The sequence below is a fragment of the Panthera tigris genome, chromosome B3 (genome assembly GCF_018350195.1).
Source record: "Panthera tigris isolate Pti1 chromosome B3, P.tigris_Pti1_mat1.1, whole genome shotgun sequence".
Classification (NCBI taxonomy): Eukaryota; Metazoa; Chordata; class Mammalia; order Carnivora; family Felidae; genus Panthera; species Panthera tigris.
In genome coordinates this window covers 41,599,101-41,618,641 of record NC_056665.1, presented here as the reverse complement: position 1 = coordinate 41,618,641, position 19,541 = coordinate 41,599,101, and the positions used below count along the sequence as shown (strand labels likewise).

The window sequence follows — 19,541 nt, the reverse complement described above, 5'->3', positions numbered from 1 at the left end:
GTAATTTACAACTTTTTGCTAAATACCATTCCATCTTTTGGATATACAATTTGTTTATCCATTCTTCTGTTGATAGGTACATAGTATTCTTTTCATATTACTGTTCTGTATATTATGTTTAGTGTTTTCTGCTTGCTTCCCCAAAAGACACTGTGATACCAGTTATCACTGAATATAGGAACTCTATCTAAATCATGTTTGAATCTCCATCACTTAATCTATGCTTAGCAGACAGTAGTTATTCATTAAATTTTTGCTTTTGAATAAGGAGGTGTGAGAAAGGAAGGCAGTTGAAAATTACTTTGAATGATAGAGGAGAGATCAAGGAAAATGCTGTTCTGACAAAATGTGTGAGGTTTTCCACACCAAGCAATTCTCCAGTTCTCAGTGGACACTGTGTAGATGTTCTATAATTTAACTCATTTCTAACTAACTCCCCAGACCCACAGGTTAAAGGCTCAATCCCACAAGACTGCCCCCACTTCAAACACCAGTTTGTCTGACACCAGTTTGTCCCAGATTGTCACTTGTACTTCTGACCAGGCATAAGTTGTAAGTTTCCATGGCTCCCTTCTCAGGTCTGATAATTTGCTGGAACAGCTCACAAAACTCAGGGAAACATTTACTTATATTGACTGCCTTATTATAAAGGATATTACAAAGAATACAGATGAACAGCCAGATAGAGAGGTACATAGGTCAAGGTGTGGGGAAGGGGCACAGAGCTTCCGTGTCCTCACTGGGTGTACCACCTTCCCAGCACCTCCAGGTGTTGGAAGCTCTCTGCACCCCATGGTTTAGAGTTTCTGTGGAGGTCCCATTCTATAGGTATGATTGATTAAGTCATTGGCTATTGGTGATTGAACTCAATTCCCAGTACTCCCCTGGAGGTCAGAGGATAGGGCTGAAAGTTCCAACCTTCTAATCACATGGCTGGTTCCTCCGGCAACCTGCGTCCCATCCTCCAAGCATCACCTCTTTAGCATAAATTTAGGTATGGCTTAAAGGGGCTTATTATGAATAACATTTGGGATCTCTGTACCAGGAACTGGGAACAAAGACCAAACACATATTTATTATTATATTACAGTATCACAGGAGATTAATCCAGATTTCACCCAGTGGCTAAGAGAAGGTGGTAAGCTCCAAAGCATGCTTGTCCAACTCCATGAAAGATTGTACGTTATTTAGGAAAACTTTTTTTTTTAATTTTTTAAAATGTTTATTTTTGAGAGAGTGACAGAGCGTAAGCAGGGGAGGGCAGAGAAAGAGAGGGAGACAGAGAAGCCAAAGCAGGCTCAAGGCTCTGCACTGTCAGCACAGAGCCGGACACGGGGCTCAAAACCAGGAACCATGAGATCATGACCTGAGCCAAAGTTGGACACTTAACTGACTGAGCCACCCAGGCGTCCCAGGAAAACTTTTCAAATGGTTATGTGTTGGGTGGCTGGGAAGGAAGGAAACTAAGGTGCATGAGAACTATTGTTGGATGTCTAGGTATCTTGGGAAACTAGTTTCAGCAGACGAATGAACTGGTTATATTACCTGACTCACCAGGAGAGTCTTTGCTTCTTGTAGAGAAGGTAGTAGACCCTGTCATCACTGACAACAAAGTTCCTATAGAGGTCTGCATCTGTCCTTGAACCTGTGGCCCTGTGTTTGTTGTTTTCATTGCAGGTAATTAAAAGTTAATATTTGATACTAGTGAACTCAAGCAGAAACAATGACTTTGACTTCCAGTATCAAGAGGTCATAGCTGGTCATGTGAATAGAGAGCACACTTCTTCCTGGGCTCCCACCCACAGGGTGGGTCCCAGGGAAGGTGCCAGTCCTGGGCAGGCTTCTTCTAGATGGACCAGGAGGATAAGCTCTCAATGGAAACTCCAGGACAGGGCAGGATGTCATTTGGCTGTGTGTGGGCACGTATTTAAAGTGTAAAATTTGACCAGTCTTGACCTATGCGGAGAAACCATCACCACAAACAGGATAATGAACGTATCCATCACCTCACCAGTTTCTGGTACCCCTTTGTAATCCCTTCATCCCCCACCTTCCACCCCCACCTCATCCCTAGGCAACAACTGATCTGCTATCACTATAGTTTATTTTGCACTTTTTAGAATTTTATACAAATGGAATTAAAGTGTGTGTGTGTGTATGTGTGTGTGTGTGCATGTGCACACGTGTGTATTTATTCCTTCTCTCCAGTTCAGCCGTCAGATAGAGAAAGTTCAATGAATGCATCCTTGGGACACATTTGGTTTGCAGAAGTAAGAGGTGAGGGTTACATCCCAGGAGCTGTGCTGACTCCTTTTTCGACTTGCAGTTGGCAACCTTTGGACCGACTTTTCCTGAACAGAGGCCAGGGGTTAATATGACCAAGCAGAGTGGAGGCAGGAGGTGGTTGTTGACTTTCCAGAAATTGTTGGCACAAATGCCTTTATTTCCTTTAGCCTTTGGGGCTTTATGAGGTTGTGGCATGATTGAGATAAGCATAGTACGTTCTATTATAAGAAGGTGTTTTCATGTCACTGGAGCTGCGAAGGGCAGACCGTACTGTCACTGCAGATCCTAGAGCCGCAGGAGCTGTGTCAACTTAGCCCAGAGCAAGAGCCCTGGTTTGATTTCCTACTTACAAGGGCAGTGTTTCCTCTTTTCCTGGGTTGTGAGATAATGGAGTGAAGGTACGTTCAGTCTAGGATATACAGGTGGGAGACTTACTGAAGCCTCCCTGGTTGACCTGCAGTCATAACAATATGCTGACCTGGTTGCAATGATTTGTTTATGGTGAATAATTCTATTACAAGGCACTGTGGCCCTTATCCCTACCCATTCAATATAAAACGAAAAGGCACAGGTAGAGCATGGGGCCCCTCCTCTCCAGCACTGTCTGGGCCTATGCCTTCTCTCCCACCCTCTCGTAGTGGAGTCTGAGCCAGATGACCATAGAGGATCATGCACTCCTGCCAGGCTGTGTACAATGTGGACATAGATGGCAATGCCAGAATGTGCGGTGGGCACCTCTGCTTCCCAGCAGGCCTCTCCAGAGGTCTCCTTTCCTCTTGTCTCAAGACTTCTCCCCATACCTGAATGGAAGGCAACTTACAGCCCCTTCCAATATGAGGGGCCAGGCCCAGCTGACAGTTCAAGGAACTCAGGTTTCAGGCATTTGCTCTCTTCAGGCTGGCCAGGACTGGAAGAGTGGAGACAAAGCAGCAATGTTGGGACTCTGAGATCAGGAAGAGGATGTTGTCGGGGAGGTGGGGGGGCGGGGGTGGGAAGAGGGGAGTTAGCACCTGGCACTTGGCCAGGGAAGTGCAGCAAGGTCCCCTAACAGGTTAACCAGGCATCCTTGTGCCTTTAGCTCAAACTCCTGCAAAGTCACCAGAATGCCCTAGATCGAGTCACTACTGAGCATCTGGACCCCAGGGCCTGGCCAGGGGACATTGCCAGGGTGAGGAGGGCTGGGAGCCCCCATGGAGCTACAAGAAGAGGTGTGAGGGAAAGGAGATCTATGCCTAAGGTCTGCTGCTCTGTTCACCTTGTCCTGATTTTCTGTCTGCCCTCTTTTCTTCTGTCGTCCATATCCACCCACCTGGATTCCCCCATTTTCTATCTCTCATCCCCCATCCCTTGCCCCTCAAAACTTTGTTCTTAGGTTGATTTTGCATGAAAGTTCTCTAGGTTTAACTCTCACCAAGGGTATGTCCCAGGAGGTGAGCGGTCCATCTCTGCACAGTGGTTGTGCTGGCCTCTGGCCATATGTGGCTACTGAGCACTTAGGATGTGTCTAATGAAACTGAGAAAAAACTTAATGTATTTTCCTTTTTTTTTTTAATGTGTATTTTTGAGAGAAAGAAAGAGAACAAGTGGAGGAGGGAGAGAGGGGAACAGAGGATCTGAAGCTGGCTCTGTGCTGACAGCAGAGAGCCTGATGCAGGACTTGAACTCTTCAAACCACGAGATGACCTTAGCCAAAGACATTTAACCAGCTGAGCCACCGAGGTGCCCCTGATTTATTTTACTTTAATCACTTTAAGTTTAAAAGCTGATAATTGATTCAGTTGTTGGGAAAACTTTTAAGTGTGTTTGGAGCAACTCCTGGCATGTGAATCTGCTTTTTCAACTGTAATTTTGTCAAATCTAAATACAGATCAGATATTTTCAATGAAAGTTCAGCATCTGAATCAAGATGTGCTATAAATGTAAAAATACACAGTAGGTTTCAAAGACTTACTACAGGAAAAAAGAATGAAAATAACCTCATATCAAAATATTGATTACAAAGTGTAGCGTTTTGGACCCACTTTTTTCCTTTTGGGAGGTGTGGCTACTGTGAATGTTCATGTGTCTTGCATTATGTTGTCTTGTATTCTGTTGGGCTTTGTGCTCCAGAATGTCCATATAGCTGGATTTACAAGAGGAGGTAATGGCCAACCTGAAGAAGGACTTGAGTGTCACCTGGCATCCCATGGCTCTTGCCACCTCACATCCCTGATCATCAACCCTGATGAATCTTGAGTTCAGGGAATGGGGAGAGAGGCTATGGAGAGATGAGGGAGATGATTTCTGTTGCTCGCCCCAGCCTCCTCTCCCCTGTCGCCCCAGCCCCAATGGGAATGAGAGTCACAGGCACTCTGTGTATGCCTCGCTTCACCTGTCCTCACCCCAGAAGGATGCTAAAGGGGGCAAACTGAAGAATCCCTGTGTTCTGACCAAGAGACCATCAGAACCTGGAGGGTTCTATTCTAAAGTGTTTCTATTCTAAAGCTGGGTCCACTGTTTTATCACCTACTGGAGCAAAATTACCCTTGGACAGTTCATCTATTTCCATCCTTGGGCAACTAAAGTGAAGACTGGAAGCTTTTCTAAATAACTCAAACAATTTTGTAACCGGTACAAGACTGCCTCTTTTAGCAAACCAGAATATGAAATCTGGAATTAGATAAAAATTATATGGAAGGCGATAGCATGTTTTGAAAAAAAAAAACCCAAAATAGGTAGCAGGCAAGCTAAAGGCTACCAACCTACTAAGTGCAGTAGCTACTAAGACCCATTCTCTATATTCATGTCACTTTGGTTAGGAATGCCTCCCTCTTTCCATCCATCTGTTCAAATGTGACATATTCTTTAAGGCACAGCTCAGATACCCGCTTCTCTCTGAGCGTTTCCCTGATTATTCTAAACTTCCCAGCTGTACTCCCTAAGCAGCTGTGTGATCCTAGGACTTTACTGCACATACCATAGGCCTCCTTCCTCAGTAAAATGATTAAATACATCGGTGTATTTTCCTTTGGAGCAGGGTTCTAAGACCTGGATGCAAGTGACATCATTATGATCAGTTACATGTCACCATAGACCAGGAACTACCAAGTGCTTTGCCAACAGTAATGCTTAGCCTCACCTCCAAAAAATCAGTCTGATGTGAAAAACATTTTATTTATAATTTCTCATATTTATAGTTTAGGTCTTCATTACAATCATTCTTACAATAAATACAGAAGTGCTAAACGTCATCATCACAGTGGCCCATGATCCATCCATGACACAGGAATGGAGGGGTGCTGCAGACCCCACTGCTCCCCAGCGGTGCTCAGGAGGACTTCAGAGAGTTTAGCAAAGGGGAGAAGAATCTAAGGTCTGAACTTGAAATAGGATTAATAGTCAATGCAGCAAAATCCTAGAATGTCTATTAAGGAAACAAGTATAAGTTACTGTTTTTACCAGACGGCACTAAAGAAACAGAATATAGAAACTCAGGTTATCCGTTGGTGAAGCAAAGAAGCCAGGGCCTTCCGTGTGTCCCTTTCCCAGTCTGTGCCTGGTTTTTGTGATCTCTACCTGCTGTGCACCCAGCACAGCACCGGGGCCCTCCACCAGGTGCATGGGAGACAGAGGAGCGTCACACACCACAGTCTGGGTTCCTGTAGTAGCCACTGGTGTCAGTGGAATGAGAGAGTATCTGAAGAAAGGCTTCCCAATTCCAAAGCTGCTGTGTCCTCAGAGGTCCCATAATGATTCACATGGAAGTTGACAGTGTTGATTCTTGGAGCCTTCTGCCTGCCTCCCTAGCATTGCTTTATCTCAGCCACAGGGCAGGAAAAAATGCCAGTTTTCATGGCTCAGTAGATCTCCCTTTCTTTGAGCAGCTGTCATGCCAGGTATGATGATCTCTTTGTTCTCTTACAAAATTTGTTCAAAAAAGGTATAGAGAGACATTCCCATGGCTCTGGAGTGGTTTATGTTGGTTTCTGATGGACAACTTTGGGCCAAGGCCAAGAAAGCATCCCCTAAGTCACATTGCTCTGTCATGAGGGCTGTCCCTACTGTCATTTGATCAGCATCAGGCATGCTAATGGCAAGGTTGGGATGCTGCCCCAGGCTCCAAAGCTGTCAGAGTTCTCATCCACACACATCTGAGTGTCCATTAGGTCTTTCATAACTTTGTTTAGCAAACTAGCTACAAAGCCGCAGGGCTTGCCATCGCTACAAAAAGTCATGACAGTAGAAAAGGGAAAAGACTTCTCAGAGTCAGAGAGAGGAGTAGAAGGAAAAAGATGTTATAAAGAAATCTGTGCTTTGATAGGACATTCCATGCTGTCAAAATGAGACCAGGAATCAGAAAGCTGTGTGTGAACTGCAAGGTGCTGGCCATGAGAGGTTGGTGCTGGAAGCTCCTTCTCAGTCATGGAACTAACTGATCTCCATGGGGCTCTTACATCTAGGAAAGAGTTAAGTCTTTTCAGAAACTGCGACTTGAGTGGAAGACCATGAAGAATCTTTGTAACATTCCATTATTATTGGTCCCTAAATACCGTGGTGCCCCCACCCTGCACAGATAACTTCCCGCTTTCATAGCTCGAAAACAGATTTTAACCAAGCCCCCCCCCCCCGATTTTAACTCAATATTCCCCAAGTCAGAGAAGTAAGAAGTCCCCATTCCATCCAGCTAGGCACTAGAGATACCACAGAAGTGGCAGAAATGAAATTTGGGCAAAAGAGATGAAGCTCTTCAATCGTTTTGCATCTGCCCGTTTCCTGTAGAGTCAAAAGCAGTTTGGGTCATCTCAGAACTCATGTCTAGGAGAGAGAAAGCAACAACACATTTTCAAGGAATAGCCTAATCATGTATAAAGTGTGTGGAGTACAAAGCATAACTGCCCCACCTACAGGAGTCTGGGCTTGACCTTAATATTCTGTCCTTCTCACACTTATGGCTTGACAGACAACTTCTGACTCCAAAGTGAGGTTCCTCCAGACCTTAGGTGTCTTCTCATTCTCTCCCTCTCAGGTCCCTTCACTACATTTGAACCAAAGTACAGGACTTTGGAAATGCCTCTACTCTGTTTCAAAGAATCTCTCTTGTTTTCTTTTGTCTCTGATACCTTGACCCTTCCTGAATCATTCTTCCTTCCAATTGTAAGGTCAGACCAAAGCTTTTGTCATAGCAGGAGGAAATCAGAGGAGAACAACAACCCCTTCCCTGAGGAAAGAAACTGAGTCTCAAAAGCAAATCCTAAGCAGAGAGTGCACATCCAGGTCTGGAAGCTTTGACAAGAAGCAGGATTTCCAGGATCCTTGAAATCACACTCAGGTGAATCCCTGGGTCAGAGTGTTTTGTGCCCCCAGAATCCAGACACCTTAATGGTCCACACAGCTGAAGCAGACTCAGAGTTTCTGCCTCCTTGGTGAGTTATTCCCATCCATGCATCGCACTGGCCAGTGGCCGTTGCATCAGGATGGCAGGGCACCCACCGAGAAGCGCCCCCATGGGTCTGGAGTGTTTGTGGGTTGAGCGTCAGAGAACCTCAGCTATTTCAAGTGTCTAGGGAGCCACACTGTGTAGTGTCCAAACCAAAGTCCTTCCTTGGACGTGCCTGGGAGTTCTGGGGCCTCAGGCATGAGCTTCGGTCTCCTTCTTGATGGCCGGTTTGTAAATGACTCCTTTGTTGTCACCTTTTTTGCTACTGGAACAGGAAGAACACACATTTAGTCTCAGTTAAAGAGAAGAGACAGGCAGAGAGTAGCCTGACTCAGCTATGAAATAAGATGAACTTTAGGGGTCAGATTCCTTTCTTAGGGACCTTTCCCCAGTTCTGTCACTCTTGGGAGGAATGCCCCCAAATAAAGCATCAACCAAAAAGGAACCTCATCTGAAGAGCTTGTTTAAATGTAGACTTTTTTTGAGCCCAACCATCAGAGACCGATTCAGTCTGGAGTGGGGCCCAGGAATCTGCAACTGTTCTCTTTTAACAGCTGCATTTTGAAGAAGGTCTCATGACTACCCTGACTTCAAACCTTTGATTGTGTATAACAAAGCTCCTGGAAACTTTTGTTACAAATGCCAGAAGAAATAGATTTTATAAAAACCAAACATGACAATAAAAACATGAGCAAAGGGCATTAATAGCTAATGTGAGTGATGAATCAAATTTTCCTTCTTTTTTCTTTTTGGGTTCAGAGAAGAAACGGAGACAGCCTTGCAGCTTGTATTTAGTCAAATGGGGCCTCCCGCGCCCCAGTCGAGAGACTTGTCTCTTGTCTAAGGTGTTAGCTGGTGCAGCAAGGCTGGCAGACACACCTCCAGCTCTAAGCATAAGGATCCTTAAATGACCAGCATCTCCTGCAGAGGATGCGAGGGGCAATTGTGTTCTGGAAACAGCACCCGTAGGATAAGTGTTGGTACAGGTGACAGGGGCCCTTCGTTCTGCAGGCTGCCTTTCCAGACAGATCAACCCTCATGGACAAATAAGCTACCCACTCTCATTTAGAACCAAAACCAGCTCCTACCTCTTCTTTCTTCTGAAAAGCCAAATGGACACTGCCAGGACAACGCAGATGCCAAGAACGCCAGCCAGGGCCACTGAAAGGATGATGCCTGGTGAAGAGGCAATGAACACACATTACCTTCCTCCCTTCCCCTGCGTCTCGTCCCATGGCACATGGGTGTGAAGTCATGTGACAGCTGTATAATCTGCCACAGAAAGGTGTCATTTCCCTATTTCTGTTCTCAGGTTCTGGTCTTTAGCTCAGCAGAACTGGCTGGAGTACTTGGGGGGGATGGGCATTTGCAAACTGTAGTGACTCTTCAAGGGTTCTCAAACTTATACCAGGATCATCTGAAGAGCTTGTTTAAATGTAGACTTTTTTTGAGCCCAACCATCAGAGACTGATTCAGTCTGGAGTGGGGCCCAGGAATCTGCATTTTTACCAAACAAACAGCTCTAGCTGATGCTGATGTAAATGGTTCATGAACCACACTTTGAGAAACCCTGAGCTACAGAATAAGAACTTACTCTGTCTTTGTTTGCTGGATTTAAGGCCCATTGGGATGCCTCTATTGGCTTTTCCCCCAAGCTCCATTGCACAGTCCTAAGCAGTCCAAGACAACCAGGGGTCCATTGCCAAGATCACCTAGCCAGTCACCCAACCTCCACACTGGGCTCAGGCATGTTTTTTTTTTTTAGACAATGGCTTCCCACCATGGCCAGCAGGTCTTGGATAGCTCGTTGAATGTACACATGCTATAGAGTGATTAGGTCTTTCATTAGGGAAGCATTTGATTGGCGGTTCATCTTTGAATCACAGAGTGACCTGAAGGTAAGACCCACAGCAAGGAGAGGACCGGGAGCCAGAGCAACAGCACAGAGAAGCAGGGAGATTGGGCTGGAAGTATCACAGGCCCAGATCACACCAAGAATCACAGAGATCACCCAGCTGCAGCATGCAAGGCCGGCAGGCCACATACCCAGACTCAGTCCTGTGTAGGTAAGGTCTTGCACTTCAAAGGGGAGAGGAAAAGGTTGAAAATTAACCACGTCAAACCATGGTGGATTTGACCAGTGTGCTGAACATTTGGTTGGAAGTACAGGGCTTATACAGACTTTCTGAGAGTATTCATTCTTGACTCAGGTGCCTGATGGTATAGAGGGAATTGCCCACCTTGGGAGTTCACACTGTGATCCTCCTTTCCAATTTTTGTCACAGCAGTCTTTTTGCTAGGGCAAGACTTCAGTTTTTAGTACAACATGGCTAGAGTGGGAACATAAGGAAGGGTAAGGATCAGAGTCTCCTTGGGCAGGCTATTATCTGCTGCTTGGATACCTATCCCTCTTCATCTGTAAGGAATCTTCCAGGTTCTGGCTGTCTGGGGCTGGCAGGGCTTAGCTGGAGCCTGTGGCTAGACTTCTGCTCCATCCCTGTCTAGTCCTGTTATCATGATTTGGTTTTGTTTTTGCTTTGGCCCCACTGGACAAACTGGAGAAACCCCTCCCTGATACTAGCCTCCCTTCTCTGATGTGGAACGAGAAGATTGTGGCTTCTCTTAGTGAGTTCCTTTGGGGGTAAGTTAGGAGTCTTCAGTGGGGCTGAAATAGTGCCCAGCTCTCTGAAATAAAATCCCATAGTCAGCCTCCTAGGGACCTCCCTGGGGGAGGGTAATGGGTGAGCCCATCTTCTTGAGTAAGACAGTGATGCCCAGTCATGAAGCTCCCCTGGGTAACCCCAGCATGCTCCTTCCAGGTTCTTAGAACTACTCCCCATTCTCCCAATCAGGTCCTGCATCTAAAGAAAGTCTCTGTTACACATACCCTCTTGTCTGGTGGTTTTCTGACCTTAGCAGAAACTTCTAGCATATGTGTGTATGTGTCGTGTGGGTGCTTGTTCCAGCTCACATTGGAAGCCAGAGTTGTGCTCGGAGTTGTGGCCACCCAGCGTGACACTCAGGAGAGCCTGTGCCCACAGAGCCCACTCTGAGACTCAGACCTTGGGAGAGCCCTGGCCAGTTGTGAGATGTCAACAGAGGACCAGGGACTCAGACTTGGGGGCACTTGACACCCTGGGGAACCAGACCTGAGACTGCAGGATGAGGGTTTTTTTGTTCACTCCCTTCTCCTGTTATGTGGCCAGAGTCTGGTTGATTCCCCCGGAGCCATCAGCCCTGTGTCTTTTCCCGGCTGTCCTCTTCCACAGTCTCACACTGACCCTGCAGCCTCCCTCATCCAAGGCTGGCCCCTAGGAGTCTCTGGTCTGGCCTCCCCAGGTGGCCCGAGGCTGTTGTCAGAATAAGCAGAGCCGGTATGGAGAGGAGCTATCCACAAAGTACAGGGTGGCCTGTTCTCTTGGCTCTTGCTCGCCATCAGCAGCCCATGGCCTCCCAAGTGGCAGAGAGAGTGTGGCTCCGATGGCCTGATTCTCTGCTCCAAGTCTCTTCTTGTAACCTGAATACAAGGACCAGTCTGTGGCTTAGGGAGACACTCAGGATATGAGTCTCCCCTGAGGAGAGTGTCCAGTATTTGTATAGCATATGCTGTGTTCTCTGTACAACCTCTGGCCTCTGCACACCGTAATTTGGTATTTTTGGGTTTTTTTTTAAGTTACCTAGAGGCAACCAAGGCCTCTAAGATCTTAAAAACAACAACCAAACCCCCAACTGCTCATGCTTTCTTTTCCAAGCCTTTTGATGAAATATACTTTTGTTCTTTGTTCCTAAAGCTCCAGATGTCTGTGGTACCAAACCAGTTCTCGCCACGTAAGACCATCACTAGTAAGCCTAACCACTGGCTAAGCCGCCCCAACTGAACAGTTTCTAAAGTCATTGCTTTCACAGTCACCTCAAACATCCTTGAGAAACACACAGGGCCCCGGACAGCTGAGCAACCCCACTCCAGACTGTAGGGGGCACCCCCAGGGAGCTTGGGGAGCAGAGCCAAGTCTACAGAAGCAAGGCCCCCAGAGATGGGACTTTTCTCAAGAGTCCATGGCCCAAGTTGATGTCTTATCTGGAAGGAAATCTGGCTGCCCTTGGCTGTATTAGGCCCTGTAAACAACGGCCTAATTTAATCCAGGGCTCTAACCTGGGTTCCTTGCTCCTGGATGACCACTTGTGAGGGCCTAAATTGCCTTTCTGTGGAAATAATGAAATGAGCAAGCAGCCACAAAGGCAAAGTAAGCCCCGGAGACTGGGACAGATGCTTTTCAGCCAAGACTTTGATGCAGCAAAGACAAAGCGGCTTGACTGAGCAAGTGAAAAGCGTAAGCCACTATGGAAGAGGAATGGTAGTGAGGGTGTCACCTCCCAAGAATTCCACCCCCAGGGGAGCCCAGGGCAGGAAAATGTTGTTGGGATGCTACCCCCTGCCAGTTGAGACAGCACCAACCATCCAGGAAGCGGAACTTCTCTGCAGAGCCAGATGAAGTCCACAGGGCTTGGGCCCCCCTGGAAGCAGCTGCTAAAGCATCTGCTAATTAACAGGAGAGGGGAAAGTCAGGGAGACTTTGGGGGCACAGGGAAAGCTCTTGGGGCAACTGAAGAAGTAGAGCCCAGAGAGAAAAGCCAAAGCCTGCATCAAGCAGAGCCTGTGTGATGGTGTAGAGAATAGGGAACACAGTTGATGATGGGAGGGACACAGCCAGAGAAATTCATCTGCAGATTAAACAAAGAAATGGTTTGGTTTCTAAATGGCGACTAACACAGGCAGTTCCCACTGAAGAACAGTGAGACAGGAGAAACAGAGACAGGCTGCTTGACGGAGATGGCCCACAAGAGCTACTGCATGAGAACATGACGAAGGGGCTTCCGAGCTGGTTGGTTAAGAGGGTGCATGCCATACAGATGTGGGAGCTATCTGCTACTAGAAAGTGCTCTGGTACGGGTCAGGGTGAGCAAAGATAGGGCAGTATGACACAGAGAATGAAATCACACAGATACAGAAGAATTCGGTTGTCACATGCCTCCCCAGGAGGGTACAGATCCCGGAGAAGGCAGACAAACTGATTGCCACAGGGGCACTGCTACCTGTTGTTGCTGGCTCAGGAGCTGGATCTTCCACTGGTATCTCGCTGGACCGAGGGATGCTGGTTAACTGCTTTTGAGGTCTTCTGAAGCCTCAAGTGCAGACACAGAAAAGCCCAGCAGAAGGAACAAGCCCCTCGTTCACACAGCTTGCCGTTCCTGGAACAACTCTAGCATTTTCGAGATCTATTTGCAATTCTGTTTATTCAAACAGAATTTTAAATAAAGAGGAATACAATCCTTACTGTTATTCCTTTCAAAATGTTATTTTAGGGGCGCCTGGGTGGCTCAATCAGTTGAGCATGCAACTCTTGATTTCGGCTCAGGTCATGATCTCACGGTTTGTGGGATTGAGCCCTGTGTCAGGCTCTGTGCTGACAGCATGGAGCCTGCTTGGGATTCTCTCTCCCCCACTCTCACTGCCTCTCCCTCGGTCATGCTTGTTCTCTCTCTCAAAATAAATAAACATTAAAAAAATATTAAAGTATGGACTATTTTGGTAAGTGACATTTTACATAGTTACATACACGTGTATACATATGTATATGCCTCTTTAGCAGTCTCCAGTCTTATAAAAGAGACAAGAAGAGCTTTGGCTTAGCAGGGATTTGATAGTTTTAAATACATAAAATCCAGTTTGAGATGATAAAAGCTCTTATTATTATGCTTAATACAAGTCATAGAGTGAAGTAACTGAAATGCTAGTCCTCTCTTTGGATGATGCTTTGGTAAGAAAAGCAAGGAAGATGCCCTCAGTGACCACAGAACATAGCTATCTTTGGAGAACATATTTAACTGGAGGACTTTTTTATTGACACTATGGAATCCCAAAAAGAAATAATTTCTACAGATCTGCCAAAAGGTTGCCACCACATTACATCAGGGTGCTGGTTTTCTACAACCATGATAGGGACTGAGGGCTTTGCCCTCCAGATGGCAGGATTGTAGGCCCAGGACAGAAAGCCACACATTGCTCTGAGGGGCCTGAATCCCGGGGCAGTAGGCGTGGGTTACAATCCCAGCACTGGGGGTTTAGTGCGCTCCGCTCCCTTCAGTGGCCAGGCACAGGCTGTCTGTGCTGAAGGAATGGTAGGTGGTGGCACGGGGGCCTCTTACTCCTTTTAGGCCAGAGCAACAGAAAAAGCCTGACAGCATCCCTAGGCGACTCTTTCCTAAGACTTTGAAACTTGCCGGCTAAGTTCTGATCTTTAAGGCTTCTTAAACCAATGGATTGATTTGAATGCCTGTCGGCAACCTGAAACAAAGCAAAAGAAGACTTGAAACTAAAAGGTGACCCCTGGCCAGGCTTATGTTCAAATCATTCTGCAGAGAAGAGCCTGGGGAGGGGAGCGGAAGGGAGCTGGCTTGGTTATATCCTCTCAAACTTGTAATGAGCACCAGGCACGATGCCTGCCACAAAAGTGAGTCCCTGTCCTTAGGGTCTTGGAGCGTGTGGGTAATCTAGACATTGTTTTTCTTTTTCTGTACAGCAGTTCATTATCCTGTGCTATGCTAAGAACCATAACAGAGATGAACGGGTTGTTCTAGCCGCATTGAAAGAGACTGTAAGTCACCTTCAGGGGAACAGGGAAGATTTCTGGCATGACGTTAGAGTGGGGTCGTGAAGGAATTTTCCAGGTGGAAAGCTGAGGGGCATCGCCGGCAAAGGGAGTCGTGTGCAGAAGTAAATCATATGCACATGTGAAAGCAGTGCCTTGCTAAGGGAGGCCCTGCAGGGCGTGGACGGGTGCCAGGGGGAGAAATGCCGGAAAGATAGCTGGGGCCACCTCGCCGTGGGTGGGTCCAGCTTTCTGACTTTCCACCTGGTCTGCCCTGTGCCAGAGGCTTGTTTTTAAGGAGCAAGAGAACATCCACAGTGAGGTTTTTGTTCTCCATAATGCTCGGCTTGGGGTATGCTGAGGAAACATGTGGTGTGTTGAATTGCACTAGATGAAGGGGCTAGGGACTTCGTAGCACATTTGACAATTACTCCTGACTGTTCAGCCCCCTGGATCCAGGGGAATTGGAAGGTGGGAACCCCTCTGTCTTTCATTTGGATGTCTCAGTAGACTTGGTGATACTTTCCATCTAATAGTTTTTATTTAAAAATAGGAACTTTTAGAAACAAGAGGTCAATAACCACAAAGCATACAGTCTAGTCTCAAAAAGTAGATAATTAGCCATCTTAGCTTTGTAAGAGTTTTTCCTCTTTTTAAAGGTTTTATAAAACTCCCCAGGTCTCTAAGGGTCAAGCAGATTCTAATCGTGCGACTCCACAGATTTAGCACGGGTCAAAGCCCTGCCCCACTACTGTCCAGTGCTCTTGTCTAAGAGTGCCTCAGCTGGCTCTGGGCTCTGCAGTGGGGAACATGCAGTTGCTCAGCAAAAGCCCACTAACGCATGATTATAGAAACTCTTTGGCTTCCCCTTGTCCCTCGAGTGTCCCTTGCCCTGGTATATTAAAAATAGGACTAGATAACATTAGCATTTAGGTTCGATAGGCTCTTGCTTTATTACCCACCACCGTCAGGACCCAGTGTTGCTATCTTTAGCTGGGAAGAGGCCAACGTGAAGGAACTAAGAATCAGGCTCCTGGACTGTAAATCTGCCCGTGCCATCTTTCTCCTTCTTCACAGAAGGCATCTGACTCCTGTGAGATCTGGTCTGGTCACAGGATGTCTCCCCCCTCTCTGGGGTCCCACCTTGAGGGCAATGACTCTTGTCTCCCCTCTTCAGCTCAAGTCCTCCATTTGTACCCCTTGGAAGAGGCACTTTCACAAGAGCTTAAAAAAAAAGTGCCTGACGTGACTTTCACCTCTCCATCAAGAGTGGTCATTTTAACTAAAGGCAACAAGAAACAAAACACACATGAGAGAAAAAATGGTATAAAAGCGAGGGAGAAAAATGATAACAAGTTTCCGAAGCAAATTGCTGCCTCGGAGGCATCTGGAGCCCTGATAAAGGGGTTTGTATGCTTCTCTTAAGGGTGGATAGTTCTCGCCTGTCCACTTCTCTTGGCCTTGGACATAGCCAATTATACAAAAAGCAGGTATATTCAAATTCTAAAGGAAGGTAGGGAACAGGGTTTCTCTTGAGTTTGGTGGTTCTACCTTAGAAACCCAACAACCTTTCGGTTTCAAGGGTAGCCATCACCAGATTGAAAATGTCATGCTGTAATAGAGGAAAGACCAGGGCATATGATAGAAAACTCCAGAATCCTATCATATAAGTGAAAAAAAATCAGCATGGGCCTAGGAAATTCATCGTGTAATTCCTGGGTAGTGGTTCTCAATTTTGCCCCTCATGCCCTGGAGACATTTGGCAATGTCTGGGGACATTTTTGGCAGTCATAAGTGGGGGGATGCTATAGGCATCTAGTGGGGAGAGGGCAATGCAATGCACAGGACAGCCCCCCAGTGAGAATTATCCAGACCAAAATGTCAATAGCACCAAGGTTAAGAAACCCTGCCCTAGGGCTAAATCATAGACTACCCCTTAAGGACAGATTACTACCTCTTAAGGACAGAAATTAAGTTCTTTATTCCTTTTCTAAGCACAGTTGAGGAAGCCTGGTAAAGTTAAATGATTTAGTCCCAGTTGTTCCAATTTGGCTAAACCTCAGAGCCTACTCTCAAAGTCCTTGCACTTTCTCTCCTAGAGGATTTCCTTAACATCACTTTTCTCCTGGCTCAATGTTCCAACTCCATAGTTCCTGTTAACTTCCAGAGAAAGCTCTGAATAAATCAGGCCCTAATTACAAGTTTGCCTTAATGGAAGTTTACAGATAATTCAGCACAATTGCTAAAGGTTCACACTGACACAGGCTCACTCCATAAACCTGTAATGGCATGTTATGGTCTGAGGCCCCTCCAAGTTGGTGTGAGAGCCCCTCATAAATGCAGGTGCCCCCGGGGGGTGAGGTTTGGGGCTTCTCTCCTTTGTGGCCGTCCTCCCCATTGTTCCTTGGGAAACAGCCCCAGTAGCTGCCTGTGTCTTCGAGAAGTGGGAGGGGACAATTCTAGCCAAGTTTCTATAATCAGCCTCCAAATGAACAGGTTTGCCTTGGACTGCCAGGGTTTCTCACTCCAAGGGGAGAGCTGGGCACAGCCTGGGCTCTTGGAAGCAACAGTTCTGGGTGAGCCGTGCAGGAAGGGCAGTGGCAAAGCTGCATTTGGGCTTTGATCTTGATGTCCTGAGCTTGGAGTTGGTCTCCAGGCTTCTGCTAAGAGGCCCCTCAAGCTCCCCAGCCAGACTGGGAGAGTCTATTGAAGCGCTCTGCTACAAGCCTGACTGCACTGCCCACTCTGTGAGGGCCAACTTAGACCTGAGCTGGTCTAAGAAGATGGCTAATTATTCCCAGTGCCATAGTCCATTGTTACAAGTGGAGGTTACTTTGGGATGTCAGACTCAAGTTCCTGTGTGGTTTCTTCTGATCCTCTGTAACTGCCCTCAAACACTGTCCCTGCAACGTAAAGTCAGGATGGGCAGTTGTTAGTATCCACTTCGAATCCTATAGCATGTTAGCGTTGAAAGGACATTAGCTCACCTTGTCCAACCTATCATTTTATGGCTAAGGAAACCAAGGCCAAAGAAGGGACATGATTTGCTTACATCATACAGCAGGGAGGAAACAAATTGAGGCCTTGAACCTAGGTCTTCTGACTACAGGGGGAGTCTTTATGACCGTATCCCTTGTGACTTATATAGACCAATCCAGAGAAGAGATCTGATTATTATCTTGAATCACAAATAAGATCTACCTTATCTATGTGGGCCAAGTCCCTTATCTCCAGGTAGTTTTTTTGTTTTGTATTTTATTGAAGAGTTGAAGTATTTTCCATTTACCCTTGACTACTACTCCATTTAGAGGAATGGGAAAAGAGAAATTTATATCCAAACTAGATCACAAAGGGATGATCTGTACATTTGAAGCGTTTTCCTAGAAAAGAACTTGACAGTCATCATCATATGCGTTCTCTGTGTTTAAGAAGGACCATTGTTCACAGATGACGTTTTCAGACCAGGAAACTGAGAAAAAGAGAGAAACTACCTTAACCAGTGGTGTGTGGCAAGGAGAGCACAAAAGATAAATTCTTGGCCAGGTCTGATTAAGTGATTGACAGGACATAATTCTGATCATATATATGGGTCAGTGCAAAAGGGCATGTTTCTAAAGCTTTCTGGCAAGGGCCCTGAAATACTATCTTCCTATGTTTAAGCTTAGTCAGTGGTAGTTATAATCTCACACAATAACAAAGGAATAAGAAGGTGAGACAAGGAGAACTGATTCTCGGACAAATGGGTTAATGGGGTCATCTTTAGATATGAACACCTGGCCCAGTTCCATCACAAGTGACATAAGGAGAAAAAGTGGAACTTGCACAGACCTACCTGTTTCTGACCATGAGATTCCCATGTTGGGAGTGGCCCAAGAGTCTATGGTGAGAGTGAACTTGGAGGTTTGAAGAAGGGTGTGGCCCCCCAGAGTGCTCTCTTACCTGTTTCCCTGAACCCCCAGCTTCCAACAGTATTGACAGGGGTATTGAACAAGTAAAGATGTTAAATGTCCTTCTGGGGAGTTATGGTTACAGATTTAAGAGGAAGAACGGAGCTTTCATAGCATTAGGAATAAACCAAACTATTCAGCTTCATTCAGTATAGCTCCTGTGTGTCGGTGCTTAGGCAAGCTTAAGGAGATGAGACAAAAAGGCAGTGAATGCAGACGCTTTCTTGCCTGATGGATCCTGCTACATCAGACCATGAGCTACTTATGCCCACAAATGTGGATTATGCCCACTCTCTGAAAGTTTAACGAAGGAGCATCCCTGGACGTTGGTGATGCTGATGGTGCTATGAATCACCTGGTGAGGCTGAAGATGGGCCTTGATGCTAAGAAAGCCTACAGCAAGAAGTTAGGAGTTTGTCTCGTGAAAACAGTCCTACCATGTGTCTTAGGAGACATAGTTCTCTGACAGAGAGGACCCCAGAACATCCTCTCTTCCCCATCTGTGAGAGTCTCCCAGACTTAATGGGGGCTCCGGTCCAGGCACCTAGAAGCCCTGGCTGGTGCTTCCCTGTAAAGGCTCAGGGAAGTCAAGAGCAGTGGAGGGAGACCTCAGTAAACCCACACACAATAGCTTCTTACATACTTGGTTCCCTTGGCAGCCAGAGTGCTCTGAACCCACCCCCTAAGTGTATCAGTGACAAAACCCCGAGGGTAGGGCACCCGACTGCAGATAAAATGGATGTCCTGGCACCATACGCCCCCCACACACCGCATCTTCTCACCTTGTCGGAAAGAGATATACACCAGCCTCTCGTCAAAGTTCTGGACCCGCCGGAAATTGTTGACCATCTCTCTGGGGGATGGGTCATCCACATGTGTGCAGTACAGAGCAGTCTCCAAAGCTAGAAGCTGCAAGGCAGGAACACACCCCATGGGCAAAGTGATGCTCCCTTGCCTGACCTCAGTGGGGAGGAGAACTCTGGGGCTTGGCAGGAGGCACGTCAGAAAGCAGTGGGAAAGCCAGAGAACTGTTTCCCCTCCCTCGCAGGCGTCTGGTTGCCTGGACACCGGGTGAGCTGGTCTGTCACCACCTCCCAAGGCTTGGGGGGAGGTTACAGCTCTTAGCTGCTGGGTGGTGGAGGGGCTCCTCAGCCTCTCACAGGCCTGATTTTGCAACCCGACTCTAAATCAGAGGGGCCTGGGGCTTATTCTGGTGGTCCCATCACAAGGAACAAAAAGAGG

General features: G+C 46.7%; 2 protein-coding genes across 9 annotated transcripts in view; one reads left to right on the top strand and one right to left on the bottom strand.

The window, feature by feature from the left end:
• Positions 1-19,541, top strand: part of APH1B (aph-1 homolog B, gamma-secretase subunit) — a 139,619-nt gene that overhangs the window by 52,857 nt on the left and 67,221 nt on the right. Inside the window, exon 7 of one of the 5 annotated variants that reach the window (XR_006218586.1) lies at positions 14,284-14,358. The exons of 3 other annotated variants lie outside the window; for them this stretch is intronic. The gene's annotated coding sequence lies outside the window, so the exon portion shown is untranslated. Of the gene's footprint in view, positions 1-9,588; positions 9,668-14,283; positions 14,359-19,541 lie in introns of those variants that run through there. One more of the 5 variants, XM_042988700.1, reaches the window with a different exon arrangement.
• The window catches only part of CA12 (carbonic anhydrase 12), a 51,146-nt gene continuing 37,018 nt past the window's right edge, over positions 5,414-19,541 (bottom strand). Inside the window, exons 8-11 of one of the 4 annotated variants that reach the window (XM_007084485.3) lie at positions 19,082-19,208; positions 9,749-9,781; positions 8,791-8,878; positions 5,414-7,967 (exon numbers count right to left, since the gene is read on the bottom strand). In XM_007084485.3, the coding sequence (XP_007084547.1) occupies positions 7,895-7,967; positions 8,791-8,878; positions 9,749-9,781; positions 19,082-19,208 (321 nt within the window). In that variant the 3' untranslated portion in view covers positions 5,414-7,894. The remainder of the gene's footprint in view (positions 7,968-8,790; positions 8,879-9,748; positions 9,782-19,081; positions 19,209-19,541) is intronic. The other 3 variants (XM_007084486.3, XM_007084487.3, XM_007084488.3) reach the window with 3 other exon arrangements.